Source organism: Chelmon rostratus, chromosome 8 (assembly GCF_017976325.1).
Source record: "Chelmon rostratus isolate fCheRos1 chromosome 8, fCheRos1.pri, whole genome shotgun sequence".
Classification (NCBI taxonomy): domain Eukaryota; kingdom Metazoa; phylum Chordata; class Actinopteri; order Chaetodontiformes; family Chaetodontidae; genus Chelmon; species Chelmon rostratus.
In genome coordinates, this window is record NC_055665.1 from 1,862,823 (window position 1) to 1,884,227 (window position 21,405).

The following is a 21,405-nucleotide window of genomic DNA, read 5'->3' on the forward strand; positions in this document are numbered from 1 at the left end:
ACATGTGTTGGCTACTGGCCTATAGAAATGGAAATATATAGAATGGTTTTTGGACTGGCTACTTTACTGTTATGTCCACCGTTCTTGGAGTAAATTTGCAGCCTTGCCCTCTGATTGCCATATTTGGGGTTCCTGATGCCTCACTTGTACTAAATTCAATGCAAAAAGATATTATAGCGTATACATCTTTATTAGCAAGACAGGTTTTACTGTTGCATTGGAAGTCTTCTAAATGCCCTTCCATTTCCCGCTGGCTTACTGACACCATGATTTTTAAAACTTAAGAAAATTAAATACACGCTGAGAGGTTGTACTGACAAGTTTTTCCTTCAATGGCAACCCTTTATTTCATATTTCACAAATGTAGAGGTACTGTCCGATTGAATGTGTGCCTGTTGTTTTTGCATTTAATTATATTCAAGTAACCATTAGCAGGTACTGGTCGTGGTGAGCTGAGGTGGGGTGGGGTGGGTTTGGGGGGTGGGTGGGTGTAGTTTGTTCATTTTCTTCTACACTCTGTTTAGAGAGTGCTTTTTCATTTAATGTTTTTTGTTTGTATATGTATATGTGTGCATATGTGTATATATTTAGTTACAAAACAAAACAAAAGGTAATTTGTAATTTTGTGATAGAAAGTATTTTACTTAAAAAACGAAGTATATATATACAAGTATATATACATAAGTATATATATAGAAGTATATCTCACACACATCTTTACACACGGAGGAATCAGTTTGAATCATGTTTTAATAGATCACACTCAGGTTAACAAGCATTCCACAGACTGCAGCAGGCTTCATGTTACACAGAACAAGACAAATGTCCACAAAGAGGGACACTTAATATCCAACAGTTGTGATCTGAAAAACTTTCCATGCTAATGTAAAAACTTCACAACAGCAATCCACAAAACATGCAGACGCGTCTCTTAACGAGACCCACGACGTGTCGAACGGCGAGTTTGTGTGACAAACGGACATCTAAATGACGGCGTCCCGCCTCTCAGGTTCAGCTCTGGTCTTTGGTTCCTGAATTCTTTAGGTTTTTGGTTGTGTTTTTTCTCTGGAAAGGCATGAGCAGCTTGTGTGCGCGAAGTCTGAACTTCTGATCCCTCACACTGTAAATTATGACATTCCAGCAACTGTTGGTGGCCAAAATCCAGAAGGCGAAGAAGGAAAAGTTGCACCATTTATTCCCCAAAACGTTCCCGACCACGAACACGGCGATGGGGGTGAAGGAAGCGGTAAACGCCACCGTCAGCGTCCCTATTGTTTTGGCTGCTTTTATGTCAGAGAAAGTAGGTTTGGTGGTGCTTTGGCACTCGGTCTCGGCCAGGTGTTTCCTGCGCTTCGAGTGCTGCCTGATGCTTGACAGAGAGATGATGTTGATGACCACAGTTCCACCCAGGAGAGTGAAGTCGAACGTGGGGAAGAGAAGGAGGATGTTCCAGGCCTGGCTAGGGAACTCGCCGATGGTCCCCAGAGCGTAATTGCACATCCGGCTGCAGGAGTTGTACTCCAGAGTGATCTCGCTGCTGAAAACCATCGGAGAGATCGCCAAGAAGAAGCTGCCCACCCAGGAGAGGACGATGAGGATCGTGGTCCTCTTACGTGTAATCACAGAGTCCTTGTGCAGCGGCCTCAGCACAGCGATGCTCCTCTCGATGGTCAGCAGGAAAATGGTGGTGATGGAGACCAAGGTGCAGCCGGCAAAGATGGGGCCGATCACGTTGCACGGGTGGAAACTCACCGACTGCGAGTTGTATGAAGTCCACTCCGGCGCCGAGTCGGTCACCATGAGGTAGACCTCAGCGTAGACGGACAGCGGCACCACGAATATCCCCACGGCCAGATCGGCCACGGCGAGGGACGCCTTCAGGTAGCCCTGCGGCGTGTGAAAGTGTTTCGTCCCTAAAATCACAGCCAGAGTCACCAAGTTCCCAAACAAGATGGCGAAGATGAGCAGCACCATGAAGAGCACCATGAGGATCTTGTTGGCCAGCGTACAGCAGCACACGGTGCAGTGTGCCGGTTCAGTTCTGTCCAGCATGGTCGGAGTGCTGGTCTCGATCATTGGAAAAGGTGATTCCGCAACGTTCACTTCATGACCTAAAATTACAGTGAAAAGAGGAAGATGTCAGAATTACAAAAGCTGCGTGAAAAACTAAAAAAGGTGCACAAATCAAACCACATAGAAGCGTTTGTGGTTCTGGAAGTAAAACTGACTAACACTAACAACCGTGTGTCGTAGAAATATAAACCATCAGCCAGATCACACTGAGTGATGACTGACAGAAGGTGGGACCTAATATAGATTACATAAGATTAAGATAACATAAGATATGGGGGGATGATGGATGGAGGGATGGATGATAGAGTGGTGGATGCTGGATGGATGATGATGGTTGGATGATAATGGATGATGAGGATGATGACGGATGATGATGATGATGATGATGATGATGATGATGATAATGATGATGAATGGATGGATTGAGTGGTGGATGATGGATGTTGGATGGATGGATGGATGATGATGATGATGGTGATGATAGATGGATGGATTGAGTGCTGGATGATGGATGTTGGATGGATGGATGTGTGGATGGATGGTGGATGTTGGATGGACGGATGGAGTAGTTGATGATGATGATGATGATGATGATGATGATAGATGGATGGATTGAGTGCTGGATGATGGATGTTGGATGGATGGATGGATGATGGATGTTGGATGTGTGGATGGAGTGGTGGATGTTGGATGGAGTGGTGGATGATGGATGTTGGATGGATGGATGGACGATGATGATAATGATGATGATGATGATGATGATAGATGGATGGATTGAGTGCTGGATGATGGATGTTGGATGATGGATGATGGATGTTGGATGAATGGATGGAGTGGTGGATGTTGGATGGAGTGGTGGATGATGGATGTTGGATGGATGGATGTGTGGATGGAGTGGATGAAGGATGGATGGAGTGATGGATGATGGATGGATGGATGATGGATGTTGGGTGGATGATAGATTGTTGGATGATGGATGTGTGGATGGAGTGGTGGATGTTGGATGGAGTGGATGAAGGATGGATGGAGTGGTGGATGATGGATGTTGGATGGATGGATGGATGATGATGATGATGGTGATGATGGATGGATTGAGTGCTGGATGATGGATGTTGGATGGATGGATGTGTGGATGGATGATGGATGTTGGATGGACGGATGGAGTAGTGGATGATGATGATGATGATGATGATGATGATGATGATGATGATAGATGGATGGATTGAGTGCTGGATGATGGATGTTGGATGGATGGATGGATGGATGATGGATGTTGGATGTGTGGATGGAGTGGTGGATGTTGGATGGAGTGGTGGATGATGGATGTTGGATGGATGGATGGACGATGATGATGATGATGATAGATGGATGGATTGAGTGCTGGATGATGGATGTCGGATGATGGATGATGGATGATGGATGATGGATGTTGGATGGATGGATGGAGTGGTGGATGTTGGATGGAGTGGTGGATGATGGATGCTGGATGGATGGATGTGTGGATGGAGTGGATGAAGGATGGATGGAGTGGTGGATAATGGATGGATGATGGATTGTTGGATGATGGATGTGTGGATGGAGTGGTGGATGTTGGATGGAGTGGATGAAGGATGGATGGAGTGGTGGGTGATGGATGTTGGATGGATGGATGGACGGATGGATGCTACTTACTCCTGCGGGAGCAGGGGTGACGTCATAATCTGGTCGGACAGCAACAACAGCTGTAATAGTAAACAAAACCCAGCTGGCGCTCGTGGCGTCTTTAATCCGCGCAGGCACAGATCTGCACGCGCGGCACAGTGAGGCGGGTTCCTGGACATCCTGCTTCAGCTACAGTGAAATAAATTACGTCACTGTTATTTAATTCGGTCTAATGTAAAACATGTTCAACTGTCCGGATGTTTATGAAGGATTGAATAAACCGAAGAACGTGAAGTTAATAAAAATTATAAATAATGAATAAAAATGTCCTCCAGTTATTTTTGAGAAGCGGCCGAGCTGAAACACTGAAGCATCCTCATCATCACGAGCCTGCGGCTCAGCGCGCGCTCCTCGGTGTCACTTCAGAGATCATCTCCAGATTTTCCAAAGTTACAGAAATGAAACACAAAACAAAAGCTGGATCCAGTTTTTAGGTCGTCCATGTTGAGAAACATGACAAAGACGCAGCTGTGGGCTCCGCTGTCACTGCTTATTTTGCTTTTCGGTTTCGGATGTCACATCCTCAAGCTTTTTTCTCTGTGTATCCATCTACAGCGCGCAGTCATGCGTAAACCTCCCGCATATCCAGCCAATGATCCCCGGGACGCAAAGAGAAATCCATCACTCACCGGCGCGCACGGATCTGAGCGCCTCACTGGACACACGCTTTAAAATGTTTTAACCACAAGATAACTGTCACAGTCACTCTGTTTGATCGTTTATCTGACGAATCTTTTTGGCTGTTTCTGCGAAAAAAAGACGCGCAGATCTTCTGGGTTTTAGCGCACTTCCAGATTCCCTGCAGGGACTCACTTTAAAACCAGTTTCCTGATATTATTAACGAAGGTTAACTCATCCACTGACTCACATCCTCATGGTCGGGTCATATCAGATATTACAGGCAACTCTACTCACTTTTAGCCTTAAATTCCCTTCAAGACGCAGAATCCAGCCGTCCGTGAAGCTGCGTTTCCCCTCTGGGCATCCACACAGCGAGCTGCCACTGCAGCTCAAACCATCCCGCAATCTTCAGGAGGAAGATGAAAAAGGAAAAGAGTCCACTGGCAGAACCAGAACCAGCTGCTGGCACATGAACGGGAGGACGGATCCGCGCCACCGGGCGCTGCGCTCTGCTCCGCTCCGCTCCGGAGAGACCGTTAAAGTGTCTCCTCCGCTGGTTCCTCCATTGGCTGAGGCTGCTGATGACAGAGGAGTCCCCCCGCCTACAACACGACGCCTGCCGCAGTCCGGGACGTGCGTGCCGGAGGATGAGGATGGTTGTGTGTCCTGTCACTGTGTCCGAGTGGCTCATGTATCTGACTGAATCCTCCGGGTCCGCTCCTCTTCTACAAGCCTCGTTTCCTTTTTTCTGTTTCACTGATTCTGAGGGTGGAGTCCAGCTCATGACTGTCAGAGGCTCCACCTGATCACTTCAGGTCTGAGCTCAGACTCTTTTCTGCTTTCCCTGAACTCCAGCGACCCCGAAAGATCCAGATTTACTGTGTCCGCGGGGTCTGTACAGTCTATCACACCACTAAAACACAGGATCGTGGCATGATGAAGGTCCTGAGGAGGGTCCACGTGTCAAACCATCATTATAGCAGTTTTATTCTTATTCCTAATTGAACGTGTTTTAATGGAGTCACAGCAAACCTGGAGAGGTCAGCTGATCCTGATCTTCATCCTGTAGATACATAGACAGAGACCACTAGACATCATGATCTGTCCTCCAGAGGAAGACAACCACTGTAAACAAAGCGTAATTCACAATAAAGACTCCAGCAGAGAGCTTTTATCCGGAGTGCTTTCATATTTCTATCATTGTTTTTATACTCTTTTTGTGTATAATGTACAGAACTACAGTTGATTTTATTTGGTACCCTTTTTATCCTTGCAGTCTGCACAAATACATTCCTCCTTATCTTATCTTATCTTATTTTCCAATGTGTTGTACTGTACAGTATATAAAGTGTTAATTTAAACACAAGATACTTGTGCTCAAAAAGAGGATTCATTCTCAGTGAAGAACCTTGGAGCTCTAATCTGCCTCTATACCTGCCAAAGAGCAGTGATTCCTAACACGTCTCTGGGGGTCATCAGGTGGAAACCTCCCTTCAACAGTGTTTCGCCTACTTAGTCCCACTACACCTCCAGGAGGTTAGGCAGTGAACTCCGGCGTCCCAGAGTCACCCCCCCTAGTGCCAGTTCACACTGCTCCTACACAATCCAAACAGCACCGCCACGTTCAACTGACCCAGAGATGCTCCAGGTAGTGGCCAGTACCGATGCTACCATTTAACTATTGCTAATGCTACTGCTAACCGCTAGGAAGAACAGAAGAAGACAATACAGTTCCGATGCTACCATTTAGCTAATGTTATGTGCTAACCGCTACCTGCTAAGAGGAACAGAAGAAGACAATAACGCTAGATTCACCTATACTGTTAATGTTAATTGCTAGCTACCAATACTAACTGCTAAGATACTATCATACTCTCACCGCTTTAGCTATTGTTAGCTGCTACAATGCTACCACAGGCCTAGATGCCACATGTAACTGCCGATTGCCACACTACCATCATCTACCCCTGCCTCTCACCAACTGCACCAAGAAAAAGCGGGGTGGGAATACAAACCCTGGTTCGGGTAGGGGATAGAAAATAAAGAGGTAGAGTCAAAAGATGAAAGTAGGGATTGGATACAGACCCTTGTTCGGGTAGGGGGTGGAAAATTTAGAAGGTGCTGAAGGTGGAGGCCTAAACCACAGACTAGATTTAACAGCCTCTTCTAACATTTCCTTCAAGAAGCAGCAAACCCTACCATTTCCTTCAAAAAGCAAACAAAGCAGGAAAACAAACCCTAACATTTCCTTCAAGAAGCAGACAAAACAGGAAAACAACCAAAAAGATCAAAAAACAAGCCAACTCTGTGTCTTACCACGCAAACTCACCTGAACAGGCCGCATGGTCCCAAAGAGAGACTCTAGCTGGCCACACCCCCACCTTATCTAAACTTCCTGGTTCTCTTCCTATTGGCAGAGCGAGAAGATGGGGCGGGGAAAGCAGAGCAGAGGAGAGGTGTCTTGTTCAGACTTTAACCTCTTCTCTTGCCGGGTTAGGCATGCATGTCCTCTGCCTGCCCCCCCACTGTCCCTATTTCACCCCCCAACTACTATTATTTCTCCTGATCCATATCCACTGACTAGACCTAGCAGCCTCATCTGACATCTCCCTCACTGTCTTTCTTAAATTTTGCCCATGCACTCCCAGCTCCCTCAACAGTGAAACAGCTGACCCTGCAACAAAACCTCTACACCCCACTTCAACCGGACAGACCCTGGTCTTCCATCCCCTCTGCTCAGATTCTGTCTTTAAATCTGCATAGACAGAATCTGAGCAGAGGGGATGGAAGATATATATATAAAGTGTATATAAGCATCTCGTTGTTGAACAGATTCAGGATCAAACCCTGAACTCTGGTGCCTCTCTCTGATGTCGGCGTGTTGCTCGTGAACTGACTCTTCTAACATGCGGCTTTCTGCGTCTTAAAGCATCATGACCTTCACAGTCAGACGCCTCCTCTCTCCTTCCCTTCAGCCTCGGTTTCTCCTTTGACTATTCATCTCCTTCAGCCTATCAGAAGCTTCAGAAACCTCTGACTCCAGCAGTCAGAGTGGAGAACACACTGCCTGCAGAGCGCAACACTATCACTTATCATTCATCCAGCCCTGCGCTGGCAGCAGTGGACACAACAAAACAAAAGCATAATCCCGTGCTTCTCTGCGTGTGGTGGGTAATCCTTAATCCAGAGGTCAGAGTGGGCGGCTCCGGTCCGATGCTTCAGATCACAGTTTGTTTCTGGAGCTTAAACCAGTGAATACGAAACCCGTGAGCTGCTTCGTTTCATGATTCCCTCTTTTGCAACCACCGCTCCTGCAAATCATCAAGATTAAACCTGTTTTAAAACTTCACACGTGTTGTTTCTGCTCCACTGAGTGCTTGTGGAAGTTCACGCCCGTGAACATCCATCCTCCTTTAATGAAGCTATGAGGTGGAGAAGTGATCGCCCCTCCCTGACCCCCCCTCAAGTCTCATCCTTAAACTTAAGATAACATTGCACACAGAGCACATGGCTGTTTGATCCAACTCTCCGTTGAAGCTGTAATGACTTCATTTAGTTTCTTTTTATCCTGGATTTTAATTTGTTTGCCACCAATGTACAATGTAATGTAAAGCACTTTGAGCCGAACTGTGTGAATTAAAGTACATTTACTCAAGTACTTCAGCAGAAATTTGAAGTACTTGTACTTTACCTGAGTGTTTCCATGTCATGCAGCTTTATACTTCTACTCCACGACATCTCAGAGATAAATATCTTCCTTTTTTCTGCACTACATTTGTCTGACAGCTTTAGTTACTAGTTACTCTTCAGATTCCTTCCTGTCCAGTGAAAAGCTCGTATCTCCAGATGTGTTGAATGTTTGTGATAAACTGAAGGATGAAGTGAGGAAATTCTCGTCCTTCTTCAGCTCAATAAACTGTTTAAAAAGCCTCTTGGATCAGCTGAAAATGCATCGTCACACAGCTGAAAACAGGCTGTTTTTCTGAGATACGAGGTTCTCGCAGGACAAACATCCACAGCATCCACATTGATGCAGCAGGAATATTAATCCACAAACATCAGATATGATAGAGAAACACTGACAGGAACATTTTACTGATACAGCAACACTTTTACTTTAGTACTTAAGTACATTTTGCTGATAATACAGGTTTTGAATGCAAAACTTTGACTTGTAGTGGAGTATTTTCAGTATGTTATTAGTACTTTTACTTCAGAAAGGGATCTGCCTGCTTCCTCCTTCCTGTTACCTTTCACTCATCTCGTGACTCCACATTCTCAGCAGCAGATTTGTTGTCTGCGGAACAGTTTTACATCCTGCTGGAATCACAGAATAAACAGTACGCGTTACTGAACCTGCTGAACTGCAGCGATCAGAAAGTACATGAAAACCTGGATGGTTTTCATTCCCCCTGAAACACACAGAGAGGAGTGAAACAGGTTTGTTTTCCTTCCACTGATGCAGCCTCTGATGGTTTCCTGTCGAATACACTGCAAATAAAATCACAGAGCGGGAAACACTGCTCCATCAACTTATTATCAAAGTCAAGTCGGCACACAGAAATAACAAGAGCCTTATTTACACGGTGAATTTCATTACTGCGACCTCCAAACGAAAAGCTGATCAGGTTTTAATGGAGAGCTTCAGTGTTCAGCGTCAGCAGGCTGTTTTTAAAAGCAATGAAGCTGCAGGAAAACTTGCATGAAAACATACTGATTTAAATAAAGAAGACAAAATGTTTTCTATCTGCACTCAGATATTGACTCATCCTGAGTATCTGACACGTTAATATTCAGAGTAAAAAATGCATTTTGCTGTGCAAACAAACTGGATTCAGAGGCCTTCATCCTCCTCATCAGTGACAACCCAGAGAGAGGAGCTCTGACCTCTGACCTGGACGTCAGTATTTCACTGAGAAGAGATTTGCTGGTGAAAACTGTCCAGACTGGATTAAAACTGGGATAAATTAGCCTGAAAAGTTAAACTTCTTTCATGTCTTGGTTAAACTTCTTTTTATTTTTTTTAATATTTCAGTGACAGTTTCAACCTATTCTGTTTGAAACTGCTGCGCCCTGGAATATATTTTGTTTTTCACTGTAAATTTAAGTGCAACTCAACCAACAATTACACAAAACATTGAAATCTACAAACCATCACTTTTCAACATTTTTGTCTCTTCTAAACTCTCCATCCGGTTCGTGCTGTTCGTGCAGGGCTGCAGAGAGTAGCAGTGTGGGGGTCGAGGTTGTGGATGTGTGTGAAGCTCAGCAGACGTTCATGCACGTTAATGTTTGTCTGTTTATCGACCACAACCAGCCATAACCACACAGGTGTTGCAGTGTGCAGGTGTGAAATTTATAAAAACAAAAATGTTGTCACTGAACGTAATCGACGTTTTGCAGTTTTGTTGACGTCAACGTTGTTCTCTGATGTTGGGGTATCGCTATCTAACATTAAAGGGTCATTGCAGCAGGACTGCACCTCCATAAACTGGGGCAATCTCTCTCAATCTCTAGCATTGGTTAAGCTCCGATCCTAAAAATCCCATGATGCAACTCAACAGCATCTTGTCATAAACAGCGAGGTCGTCCGAGCTCCAAACTCCTGTTTTTCTTCTGCATTTGTCACAACGCTGACGCCATTATGAAGAAATAAACTGCTGCTTGCCGTTACCAGTAAATACATCTGAAATTGGTGGCATTTCCCTTTAATTTGGGGGAAGGAAATTATATAATGAATTAGTAAATTGAGGAGTGGAATGACTGTAAGTCTAATGAGTGCATAATTGAGGAATTTGAGGGGAGAAATTACTGATTTTAGGGAGTAATTTATAAACCACATGCTCATCACAGATGTGAAGCTTTATTACGTATAATTCCTCCAGCTGGCTCAGCAAAATGTACTTCAGGTATCAAAAGTAAAAAGTACTACAGTACCCATGATCCTGTGTGACAGTATGATTGTCAATACTGATGCATCAGTGTGTTTGCAGCCTTTTACTGTTGGAGCTGCTCCAGGTGCCATAGTTTTTGGCCGGAGAATGAGAGTTTAAAGTATTCAGAGGTAAAGTGTCATCATGCTCAATAGCTCACAGCGTTATACATATACGTTACAGCAGTATTATCACTGATGCACTGATGTGTGAGCACGGGAGGGGGGGGGGCGGCCAGTTTTTGAAAAACGCGTGCTAAAGTGCCCTCTTGGACGCCAAAACGCGCTCTAAAGTGCCCCCTGGGAGCCAAAACGCGTGTAAAAGTGCCCTCTTGGACGCCAAAAGGCGTGCTAAAGTGTCCTATGGGAGCCAAAACGCGCTCTAAAGTGCCCTCTTCTACTCCAAACGCGTGCTAAAGTGCCCTCTTGGGAGCCAAAACACGCTCTAAAGTGCCCTCTTGGACGCCAAAACACACTCTAAAGTGCCCCCTGGGAGCCACAACGCGTGTAAAAGTGCCCTCTTGGACGCCAAAATGCGTGCTAAAGTGCCCCCTGGGAGCCAAAACACGTGCTAAAGTGCCCCCTGGGAGCCAAAACGCGTGCTAAAGTGCCCCCTGGGAGCCAAAACACGTGCTAAAGTGCCCTCTTCAGTGGCGAGGACACGCTATATGTGCCCTTTTCTTCCTTTCCGCCCCTGCCCTTCAAAAAGTCTGTGCACGCCACTGGTGAGCAGCATCTGTGTTGTAGTTGGTCGAGTGTGTGTGAGTGTCATCACTGAAACGTGGTCCTGGAGAAACCAGCTGTACCAGAACTACCACAGAAGTCCTCTAGAGTGCTTTTCCAGGTTTTTATACGTCTGTATATGATTTTGAGTTTGAAGAATGTGGGTATTTGATAAATGTCGCAGATCACTGAAAGCCAGGTTCTGTTGTTCCCGCCCCCCCTGAGTAAAAGTGGAGACCACGTTCTGATCAGATCCCACCACAGGTCTGATCGGTGCGTTTGGTGCAATTGAGCACATCACCTGAGAGAGGTGAGTTTGGTGAACTGACGCAGATTTATTCAATATACTAAACCAGCCTTGTTTAATCAGTAAGAAGCTCCCCTGACCCCCAACTTGCAAGTGGTGGCGGTCCGTCGAGCCTCCTGTGTAAACCCACAAACCCACTTTTCCCTTCATGATTTCAACCCAGCGCTCGTAGTAATAAACTGACAGAAAATTGTTTTTTTCGGGGCGTTGAAGTGCAGCGTTCGTCTTCAGTTTGCATGATAAAAGCATGCAATGAAAGGATGCTGTGATGTTTTTTTAATCCACCACAGGAACTCCAGGGGACATGCAGATGATGACTAATCTTCAAGTGTGTCTCATTACTTATTTAACGAGAAAGCTGCACAGCCCCCAACGTGGTTAACAATGTCTGCGGGGGTTCGCCTGTTAGAGCTGATTTCGGCACCACGTTCCTGAAGGCACGCGACTGATTCCATGTCTGCCGAATCACTGAAAGCAAAGACAGCAGCATACTATTAACATTTATACATACGGAGGCAAAAGCACAAGCTGAAAACATTGATAACTGTATATCCGACTCTTTAAAACAGTGTGTGAAGATAAAAAGTGAGTCCGAGATAACAACAGGAGCCTGATCGTTCTAAACAATGAGCATGATCTTAAAATCCAATTTAAGGAGGAAGAGGAGCGGCAGAATAAAAGATTTATCATCTTGCTTCCAAGTTACACAGCAGCAGCTTCAGTCAGCAGGAGACAAGAGGAAGCTTTTCTGCTTTGACACGAAAACAAGCAATTACAGCGTCGATATTTTCACAACCGGCAACATTTTGCGAGCGGAAAGAAATGAAATGACGGCTGATGAACTGCTGAAGTGGTTGGTAGTTGTTGTCAAATCACCAGCTTTCACCAGCGTGCTGCAGCTGACAGGAGGGCAGAAGGACAGCAGCCCGATGGACCAAAGATAGACGTCTTATATAAAGCTTATCTAACCGGGCCGGATGACGAAGAACGCTCTCTTTATTTCCATTCACACCCTGAAGGAGCAGAGTTACTCCAGCGTCTGCACACACTCATCACCTGGGTGATTGTTCGCGCCAGCTGTGAAGCGAGGGTGAAGAATAATTGCACTGTTGATCTCCAGAAGGCAAAGAATACATAGAAAGCCTTTACTTATTTCCTGTGCACCTGCTTTTGACCTTCAAGGAACATTAACTGCGAGGAGCTGACTTCGAACCACACAGGGTCGGCTCTCAGGTGGCAGCCATGATGGAACAACAAATAATGGATGACATGCGATTCAAGGTTCACAGCTTTCTGCTCACAGAGCAAGTTACACAGCTCAGCTTAATTCTCAAGTGAACGCTCATAAAGCAAGAGAACACAAACCAAGGAAGAATTAAACAAGGCTCAAATATATTAGTACAAAAGTTGCAAAGAATGCAAGAACACTGTGCAAATATTCAGATTATAAGACAAAAATGTGGCAGTTTTGTCTAATTTGCAACAAATCGTGCAGATAAAACACCAAAAGGTTTGTATTTGCCCTTTAGAACGACACATAGAAGCGTTTTCTGTCAAGCTAGCATGCTAGCATTGGGAAATGTTAGCTGCGCTGTCTCTGCCGCTCTTGCCCTCGTGTGACGAGTTACTTCTTTAATCAATAGATTTAATTAATTTGAATTAAGGTCAGGGGACGTCACAAAGCTGAAAACAGGCTGTTTTTCTGAGATGCGAGGTTCTCGCAGGACAAACATATGATGATCTTATAGAATATGATGCTGCAGATTAAACCAGCCAACAGGATATAAAGTAGTTCAGATGAGCTCAACCTGAAACATCCACATTAATGCAGCAGGAATATTAATCCACAAACATCAGAGATGATGAGAAACACTGACAGGAACATTTTTACTTCAAGTGCTTTAATTACAACAGCTAAAATAAAAATGGCACTAAATTTATACATTGCATGTTAAGGTCAGACCGCTTCCTGTTTCTTGCCTCGTCGTGCCTTCTCACATTTAGAGATGTGGGTCTCATTCTGTCACAGCTGCTTCTCAGGTGCTTTGGTTCCTGTTATGAAATGCAGGTCGGACGTAGTGAAATGCTAAAGGCAGAGCTCACTCACACTGAAACTGAGAGGAAGAAGACGCGGGGATTATCACGCTCATTTCACTGAAGCTGACAGAAATCAATGGAAAATCATTAGAAAAAAATGTTTGTTTTTATTAGAAAACATTGCTGTTTCTGCTCGGGGGGGGCGGGGGCAGGGTGCATTTCCTCTCTCAGTCTGTGTCCACAGTCAACGCCACGTTTCGAGGCCAAAAACAGATGTGAAACTCCTGCAGACCTGCAGGTGTCGGTTCACGCCGAGATCAAGTCTAAAAACACAGAGTCTGACTCCTCATACAGATATTTAAACTATTTAAAACATGTTGTGTTGTGGCCGTGAAACAAACAGCATGTTCTTCTTGGCCATGAGACGGGATGGCGATGTTCATGACTTTGGTTGGGACTGAAGTGTGGATGGACAGTTTGAACAGACGTTCATGTTCCCCAGAGGACGAATCCCAGTCAGGTTTCTGTCATCAGCAGGTCAAAGGTTTCAGTCAGCCAGTGAAAGATCCCGACATCCACGAGGTGGTCGGGACCAACATTCATGGTTCCCAGATGATGTACCCTAATAACTTTGGGGATTTAGCGCCACCGTGTGGTTGACATTTGTGGTTTTAAATGAAATGACTGATGATGGGTGTGATAAAACCTGGTGCTGTCGTGTTCCCCACAGGATAAACTGTCATTTGTTTCAGTTTGTTCGTTCATGGTCAAATACCTGCAAAACTAAAGCGAACAGGAGTCGGAGTACGTCTGTAAATACCTGGAGCTCATCTCCTGAGGAATCATTATCTGATATTTAAAGACATTTTGCTGCCTTAAATTGACATTTAGAGCTGCTTATGAATTATTTATACATGTATGCTAATAATGAATCATGAACTGAGCCTCTCAAGGCCAAACACACCGTGAGCGACAGCGACAGAGTTAAAGGGCCATTAAAACAGATTTATGCCTGTTTGTCAGGCGTCAGGTGACGGTTGTGTCAGAGATACCTCTGGTGGAGGAATTAATAGTCGGGTGTCGGATTTCAGTGCCATTGCTACACCAGATGGATGTGTCATACATTATTATTATCCATACAGTGTGTTTATTCATTATATAATCCAAAGTCCTGCCATCCACTGTGACAGAAAGAAACTGAGCTCGTTCAAGTTTGATGCTCTGAATCTTTAATCAAATGTGATTTTGTGCGTTAACGTCGACTTTATGAAGATATGTCCAAGAAGACATTACAAGAGTGCCACCTAGTCTGAGCCGATCAGAGGGCGAGCGCCACAGGAGGAGCTGCGTCCAGCCTCCAGTTCATGCTGTGGATTGTTAGTACAGTCGCTGGTGCAGACATCAGCCTTAATGGAGATTAAATCCCTTTAACCTAAAACCAAATTATTCCCGCTTTTTCCTCTCAAACGAGGGTTTAAACGATCTTTTTGGACGCACTTTTTGATGAAACTATGGAGATGGGACGTTATGGAAATGGTCTTTCTTCTCACATCACGACTGCTGAGCTGGCTCCAGACATGATCCATGACGACTGACGGGACCAAGCTGGACCAGGTCTGTGCCGGTCTGGGTCAGCTGGTGTTGACAGTCAGCAGATAGAATCATACAGTGTTTGAAATGTAAACAGTCTAATCTGATCAGCTGTCAGATCCAGACGCTGCCAGTCGTTCTCAAGTTTTATATTTGACGTCTATTGCGAGTCTCCTGAGGGAGATGCACCATAAATTATTATTAGAAGAAGAAGAATGGGTGCGTTTGTTCAGTTGTGAGGTCTTTATGTGTGTTTATCCTGTTTAACCCTTCAGGTTTGTCCCTCACACACAGTGGCGTGCACAGACTTTTTGAAGGGCAGGGGCGAAAAGGACTTTTGGCGTCCAAGAGGGCACTTTAGCACGCGTTTTGGCACCAAGGGGGCACTTTAATGCGCATTTTGGATCCCAGGGGGCACTTTAGCACGCGTTTTGGCTCCCAGGGGGCACTTTAGCACGCGTTTTGGCTCCCAGGGGGCACTTTAGCACGCGTTTTGGTGTCCAAGAGGGCACTTTAGGGGCGGTCGCCCCCCCTGCCCCCCCACTGTGCACGCCACTGCTCACACACTTCCTGTGGTCTCACAGTGTAAATCTGTAGATGTGATGAGCCTCTGCAACATTATCACCACACAAGAACATCAATGAGGACGATTTTGCAAAAGCTCAGGATACGAAACTAAATTAAAGTTAAGGAATTACTGTGGTTACAGTTCATTAAAAGCAAATGTTAGTTGTCCCCCACCCCCACATACTGCTTCCTGCATCAGCATTCAACGCTTTAGTCATGAATCTTGAGGCAAATTCGTCCAACATGTTGGTGATTCCCAGGATGAGAGTGGAGCTCCTGCACACAGCTGTAAATCCAGCTTTTTATCCACGACCAAGACGGGTCCACTCCAAAGAGGCGTGAGGTCGATCGCCCCCATACCCCCCCCCCCCCCAGTGTCACCAGACGCCTTCAAACAACTGCACTGATGTAGCTGAGATACAGAGCAGCAGAACAACATAGGCCAGAGGGGGAATATACATTTTACAGAGAGAGATGGAGATGGTTGCTGTCGAGAGGGGGGAGGGGAGGCGGGAGAAGAGGGTGACAGAGCTGCTCGCCAGGCAAGCGATGACGGCGGCCGGCACGCCACCACCAAGCCTCAGATTAATTCACCCTGACTGTGACGTGCTCGCTTGTCTGAGGGGAAAGACGAGCGAGCAGCGTTGCCCACTCCTCCACCTCCGCAGCATCCCCCGACTCCCCCTGCTCGTCACTTCCTCCCACCTCACCCTCACTCCTCACCCCTGAAGGGTCAGCCTCTGGAGGCCTGACGGAGCTCGGCCGGGGACCGACGCCGTGGATTTCAGGCGACAGATGGGAGAGTTTGCAGGCAGCTGAGCCTCGCGGCCCGCTGCGTGCCGAGCTGGGCCGGTCGCTCTGAGTCACGTTTGAGAGAGCGGTGATGTCATCTGTGTTTGGACTCGCGTGTCCGAGCGAGCGGCGGCGTGGAGGAGAGGGGCGGTTTGTGGGAGAGGTCGCCTCAGCTGCTGCTATAAGATCATTACAAGAGGCACAGCAGCTGTCTGCACGCTGCTCTCTGGATTTATGTAACAGAGTTTTATGAGGCCAGACATGAGGATAGTAAGCTAAATTCAACGATGAAATACACAACGTGGCCAAAAGTATGTGGACACGTAACCATTACATCATGGTTTAACATGTGATTAATCAATTAGACAAACAGAAAATCATTAATTTTGATGCTCAATAAGTGGTTATATCTGTTTAATCGTCAAAAATGACAAATACTGTGTTGTTTATCTTTTACAAACATTTGCTGCCTTCAGTCTTCTCTTCATCATCACTTTAAGTTGAGTCTCTTCAGGTTTCAGACTGAAAATAAGACATTTGTTGGATAAAATCGCTCATTCACAGTTCAACATATTTGTTGTTGTACTTGCGTGATTCTTGCCTTTTTTTGGTTGTATCCACATGGTCGGATGCACTTATTGTAATTCCTTTGGATAAAAGCATCAGCTGAATAAATGTAATGTTATGTAACATCACATTGGGCTCTCAGGGCCTGTTGTGGCATTTCTCACAATAAAAAAAACAAAACATTTGTGACTGCACGATCCAATAATTACTCAAATAGATAATGAACGCACTGATTGATAAGAAAAATAATAATTAGTTGTGCACTCTCTATGCCTTTGACAGAAGAAGCATCATAAGGTCGTCACACCTGCACAATGACTCCAAACTGTACAAATATTTGATCTTCATCATCCGGTCACAGAATTTGGAAATGTCTCCACGGCACGCCCTTAAAGAAACAGTTTATTAGGAGTGTTGAGCTAAAACTGAGGCTGTTGTGTTAGTGGTGCATTACATTCATGTGCTTTTATCTACTTATGCACTAACATTATAAACTTCATGATGTAACATCATGTCCTACATTATTCTACTACTGTACTACAATTATTATATTATTATCATCATCATTATTATTACCATATACTATTACTACTATATATCATTGTTATTATTAGTATCATTATAGTATTAGCAGTAGTAGTATTATATTATTCTTGCTACTTGAATGCTGCAAAACAGATATATTTCTATACAGATGAATTCTATTTATTCTAGCTCTATAGACACAGTTTATATATTTACATTTATTTTATGTTGTTCATCATTTATGGTCTATTTACATTATTGAATAGTGTTTTCCTGTTTCTATTTTTTTTCTGTTGTACAATGGGAGCAACTGCAACTGAGCCAATTTCCCCTTTGAGATCAATAAAGTATTCTGATTCTGATTGATTGTGATTAGTTTTAGCAAAGTTTACCTATTAAACTAGCAGCCGAGTGTTTCATCATCTTCAGTTTATATGTTCTTATATAGGGGTGCTATAGGTGTAGTTCCTGCTTGCCGATGGCTTTTATTCAAATATATGACCTATAATAATGACATACAGTGTGCTGACATGTCCCCAAGGAAGCCCAGTCTGCATAATTTCAGCTGCCACAGAAATGAGCAGCAAAGGACGCCGCCGCCAGCAGCACACGAGGCCTCGCACCTGTCAGTCAAACGCAGCTAAGTGACAGCTGCACTGATGCATCATGGTTCTGCAGATTCAGCTACCACCTCTGACATGTCAACCTGAACCAGAAGCAGAGCAGAGAGAAGACAGCAGGCGCTGGCCGGTACACCTACAGTCCACCTTCAGAGAGGTCAGAGGTCACAGAGCTTTTTTAACAGCCAGGCCGGCGTCAAACAGCAGCTGGTTAATGAGGGATATCCGCTGCTTTTGCACTCATAAACAGTGAAGTCGCTGACATTTGCTTAATTTCTTTGCTGACTTAAAGCTACGTTATTAATTCGCCAGGGGACCGAAGGACTGCACAACAAGCTGACCACATTAACGTGGTCTGTGGGTGGTTTTGGACTCGCAGACAGGCCTGTAATTCCAGCGGTGATCAGATGGCCTTTGCTTGACTCCTGCTGAGGAGCAGGAGCAGCAGCTGATAGCAGGTGATTCAGCTCCTGGCAGGAGGCGTTCGGCTGGACGTGGCTCTCTGGTTCCTCTGCCGTTACTGAAGCACCATGTGATTACAGTGATGCACAGTGTGAAATATAAATAAAATAAATCTAAATAAAATGTGTCTTTTCACGTTTAAGGATAAAATTCTTGTACATATTTTTTTTAATGTCATCAAATTCCATTCCAGACCTCTTTACTCTGTCTGTGGCTCTCAGCTCAAAGTCCCCTAAATCTTTAAATCACCTCACAAGTCACCTGTTACCTGGAGATTTCACTGGGATCTGTCTATGAGCATTTTCTCTGAAGGTAATCTACTCCTGAAGGAGTCAAAACCAAATTCTCCTTAGCTCTTCTTTCTTTAATATTTTGGGAAACACTTTGTTTGCTTTCTGTCTGAGAGTGAGGCGAGAAGATGGATATCTGTCTCATGTCTGTGTGTTAAAAACAGTGCTGGGGTCAGGACATGGTTAGCTTAGCTTAGCATAAAGACTGGAAGCAGGGGGAAACAGCTAGCCTTATATATACCCTTCAACATCTCTGTTTATCCATCCATCCATGCAGGACCACAGAGTCTCTGTTCAGAACTTTTAAATGAAGTGATCCTCGCATGAGGGATGCAGATTAATAAGTGGAAATATATAACCAGAAGACCATCAGCTGAAAGTGTTAAATTACAGCGGGACTCTAAAATATGAGCTGCAAATGAGCCCCAGTTCTCTGACTCAGGCTTACAAGAGTCAGTTAGTTTCATGGAAATTTGATTTGATATTTAGGAGTTTGCAGAATGCAAACATCATATCAAGTGAAGACATAGAGGAGGTAGATTTGACTCACAGAGCTACAAGATTAGCTAAAAATACAGAGGCTGCTTTATCATTTCATCCATCACATTTGCAAATAATGAGTTGATTAGTTGTGATGAAACTCTTGCTACAAAAGTTCTGATGCCCAAAATTCACAATATGTCCATCCAGGCAGGTGTTTTGCAATTCAACTATTTTCGTTCTCAACAGCAAACGTGAATGACTGGAACTAGTTTAGTTTAGTTTAGTGTATTTGTTTAGCACAAGTTTAGTACAAGTGCAAAAACTGTGCAAGGTGGGAACGAAGCCTCAGCAGGCAGTTCCACACCTGCCCATATCAATCCCATGACATGCAGGCTAAACAACCAGCAAATGAAAGCAATACAAGAGAAACAACAAAATACATGTTAAATCCAGGAAAGGCGAAGGATGAGTACAGGGATCAGGCGGATGCTTGCTTTTTGAAAGCAGAATGGGAGGACATAAATCATCGTGTATGGGGTAAGAGTAGACTGTTATTGCTGTGCCTAGTTTGATATGTGTGTACATGTGAGGTGGGCATGAAGAAATTCTGAAAGGTATCTGGAAGATCTTCCTGTATATAAACTTATGCATGAGTAAGCATGTTTGATAAACATTTGCCTTGTCAATGGGGAGTACTTTATATTTTTAAAAAAGGGGTGCCGAGAGTGCATATCTATTTGAATGGGATATATATCTGAGATATTTCTTCTGTACGACACTTAATTTATTCAGATGTAGGATAGGTTGCTGCCCAGACAATGTTACAATAATTAATGAATGGGAACAGAAAGCTATAATATAAGGTTAAATAAGCTGAGGAGTGAATTAAGGGACAAGACAAAACCAGCTGATGGTCACTGTGTTTCTCTAACTGAGGGGATCAGTGTTGCTATAACTGTTGTGTCCTGATCTGGCCCCTTCCAGGGTCTCAGCACAGCATTTAGTTCTGTGATGAAGCCTCAGGTCAGTAATCACCTTAGCGTGGATCCGTCTCTTCAGCTGGAGCTCAGCCGATGGATTCAGGAAGCGAGTGTGATCAGTTTGTTTCCTGATCCTCTCGGGTCACCAGGAAACCAAACGGACGTTATCGCCAGGGCCAAAACTAAACCTGGAGAAGCTGCTTTCAATCGCTGTAAACATTTAAGTTACAGTAGTGATGTGGAAACTTAGAGCCTGCAGGTCACATCACTGAGACGTGAAGGAGGAGACGTCAGCTGAAAGAAAAATATTTACCTGATCAAAGATTCTGCTTCGCGGTTGGAGGAGTAGATGTGTTTTAAAGAACTTATTATTCACAGCTGAGGGTTTGTCTTAAAACGGGCCTGCAGGGAACAGTTACTAGTTAAAAACTTAAGTTTGTGTTTACTGCCCCAGACTTCCAACCTTCTGTCCATGTTCTCTGTTAGCAGAGAAAAGTTTGCAAATATGCTGCCGGGCAACACCAACTTTCCTCCTTTGATATGAAATATACTGTTCAACCACAAGCCAGAAACACAACAAACTGCATTAAAGGAGAAGTCAAGTTAAGCAAGTTTCAGTTACATTAGTTACATAATCTGTAGAGAATACAACGTCGTCTCTCCTCAGAGCCTCGATTCAGAAAAGGAAAAGTCCAACAAGAAGAAAAGTGGAAGAAACGTCAGGAAAAGCAGCAGGGGGGGTCCCCCCACAGGACGGACAGACAGGAAATGGATGTCGTGTGTTCGGAAAAGATCAACGTAGTAAAATTATGAGTTTGCCGAATTCTAGTACTATAAAAACGTATATGTAAAGTGGAAGTGGAGTAACTTCAGGTGTTGTCAAGCAGACCAGAGTCACATGACCTCCTGTCCACCATGGAGACCTGGAAGAGGACAAGAAGACACACAAGAGGCAAAACTCAAACACACAGAGCGAAAGAGAGAGAGAGAGGAGGAGGAGGAGGAGGAGAAGAAGAGACAGAGAGCTCGGATGCTCTGGTGGGACGACACAAACAAACAGAGGTTGGAGAGATGCAGTGGTTTCCAGAAAGCAAAGAGAAGAACTGTAATGATTGAGGTTTGTTTTGTCCTGCAG

General features: G+C 44.6%; 1 protein-coding gene across 1 annotated transcript; it reads right to left on the bottom strand.

Annotated features, from left to right (window-relative positions):
- Window positions 1-787: 787 nt before the first annotated feature.
- Window positions 788-3,972, bottom strand: LOC121610977 (trace amine-associated receptor 6). The gene is made up of 2 exons (XM_041943324.1): window positions 3,745-3,972; window positions 788-2,111 (listed from the first exon to the last, which is right to left on the bottom strand). Exon 2 carries the CDS (start codon window positions 2,074-2,076, stop codon window positions 1,012-1,014), a length of 1,065 nt encoding a protein of 354 aa, XP_041799258.1. The 5' UTR covers window positions 2,077-2,111; window positions 3,745-3,972; the 3' UTR covers window positions 788-1,011.
- Window positions 3,973-21,405: the final 17,433 nt, after the last annotated feature.

Excerpts from the sequence above, each read along its gene's own strand:
- LOC121610977 (XM_041943324.1), bottom strand. The coding sequence starts at position 2,076 with ATGATCGAGACCAGCACTCCGACCATGCTGGACAGAACTGAACCGGCA.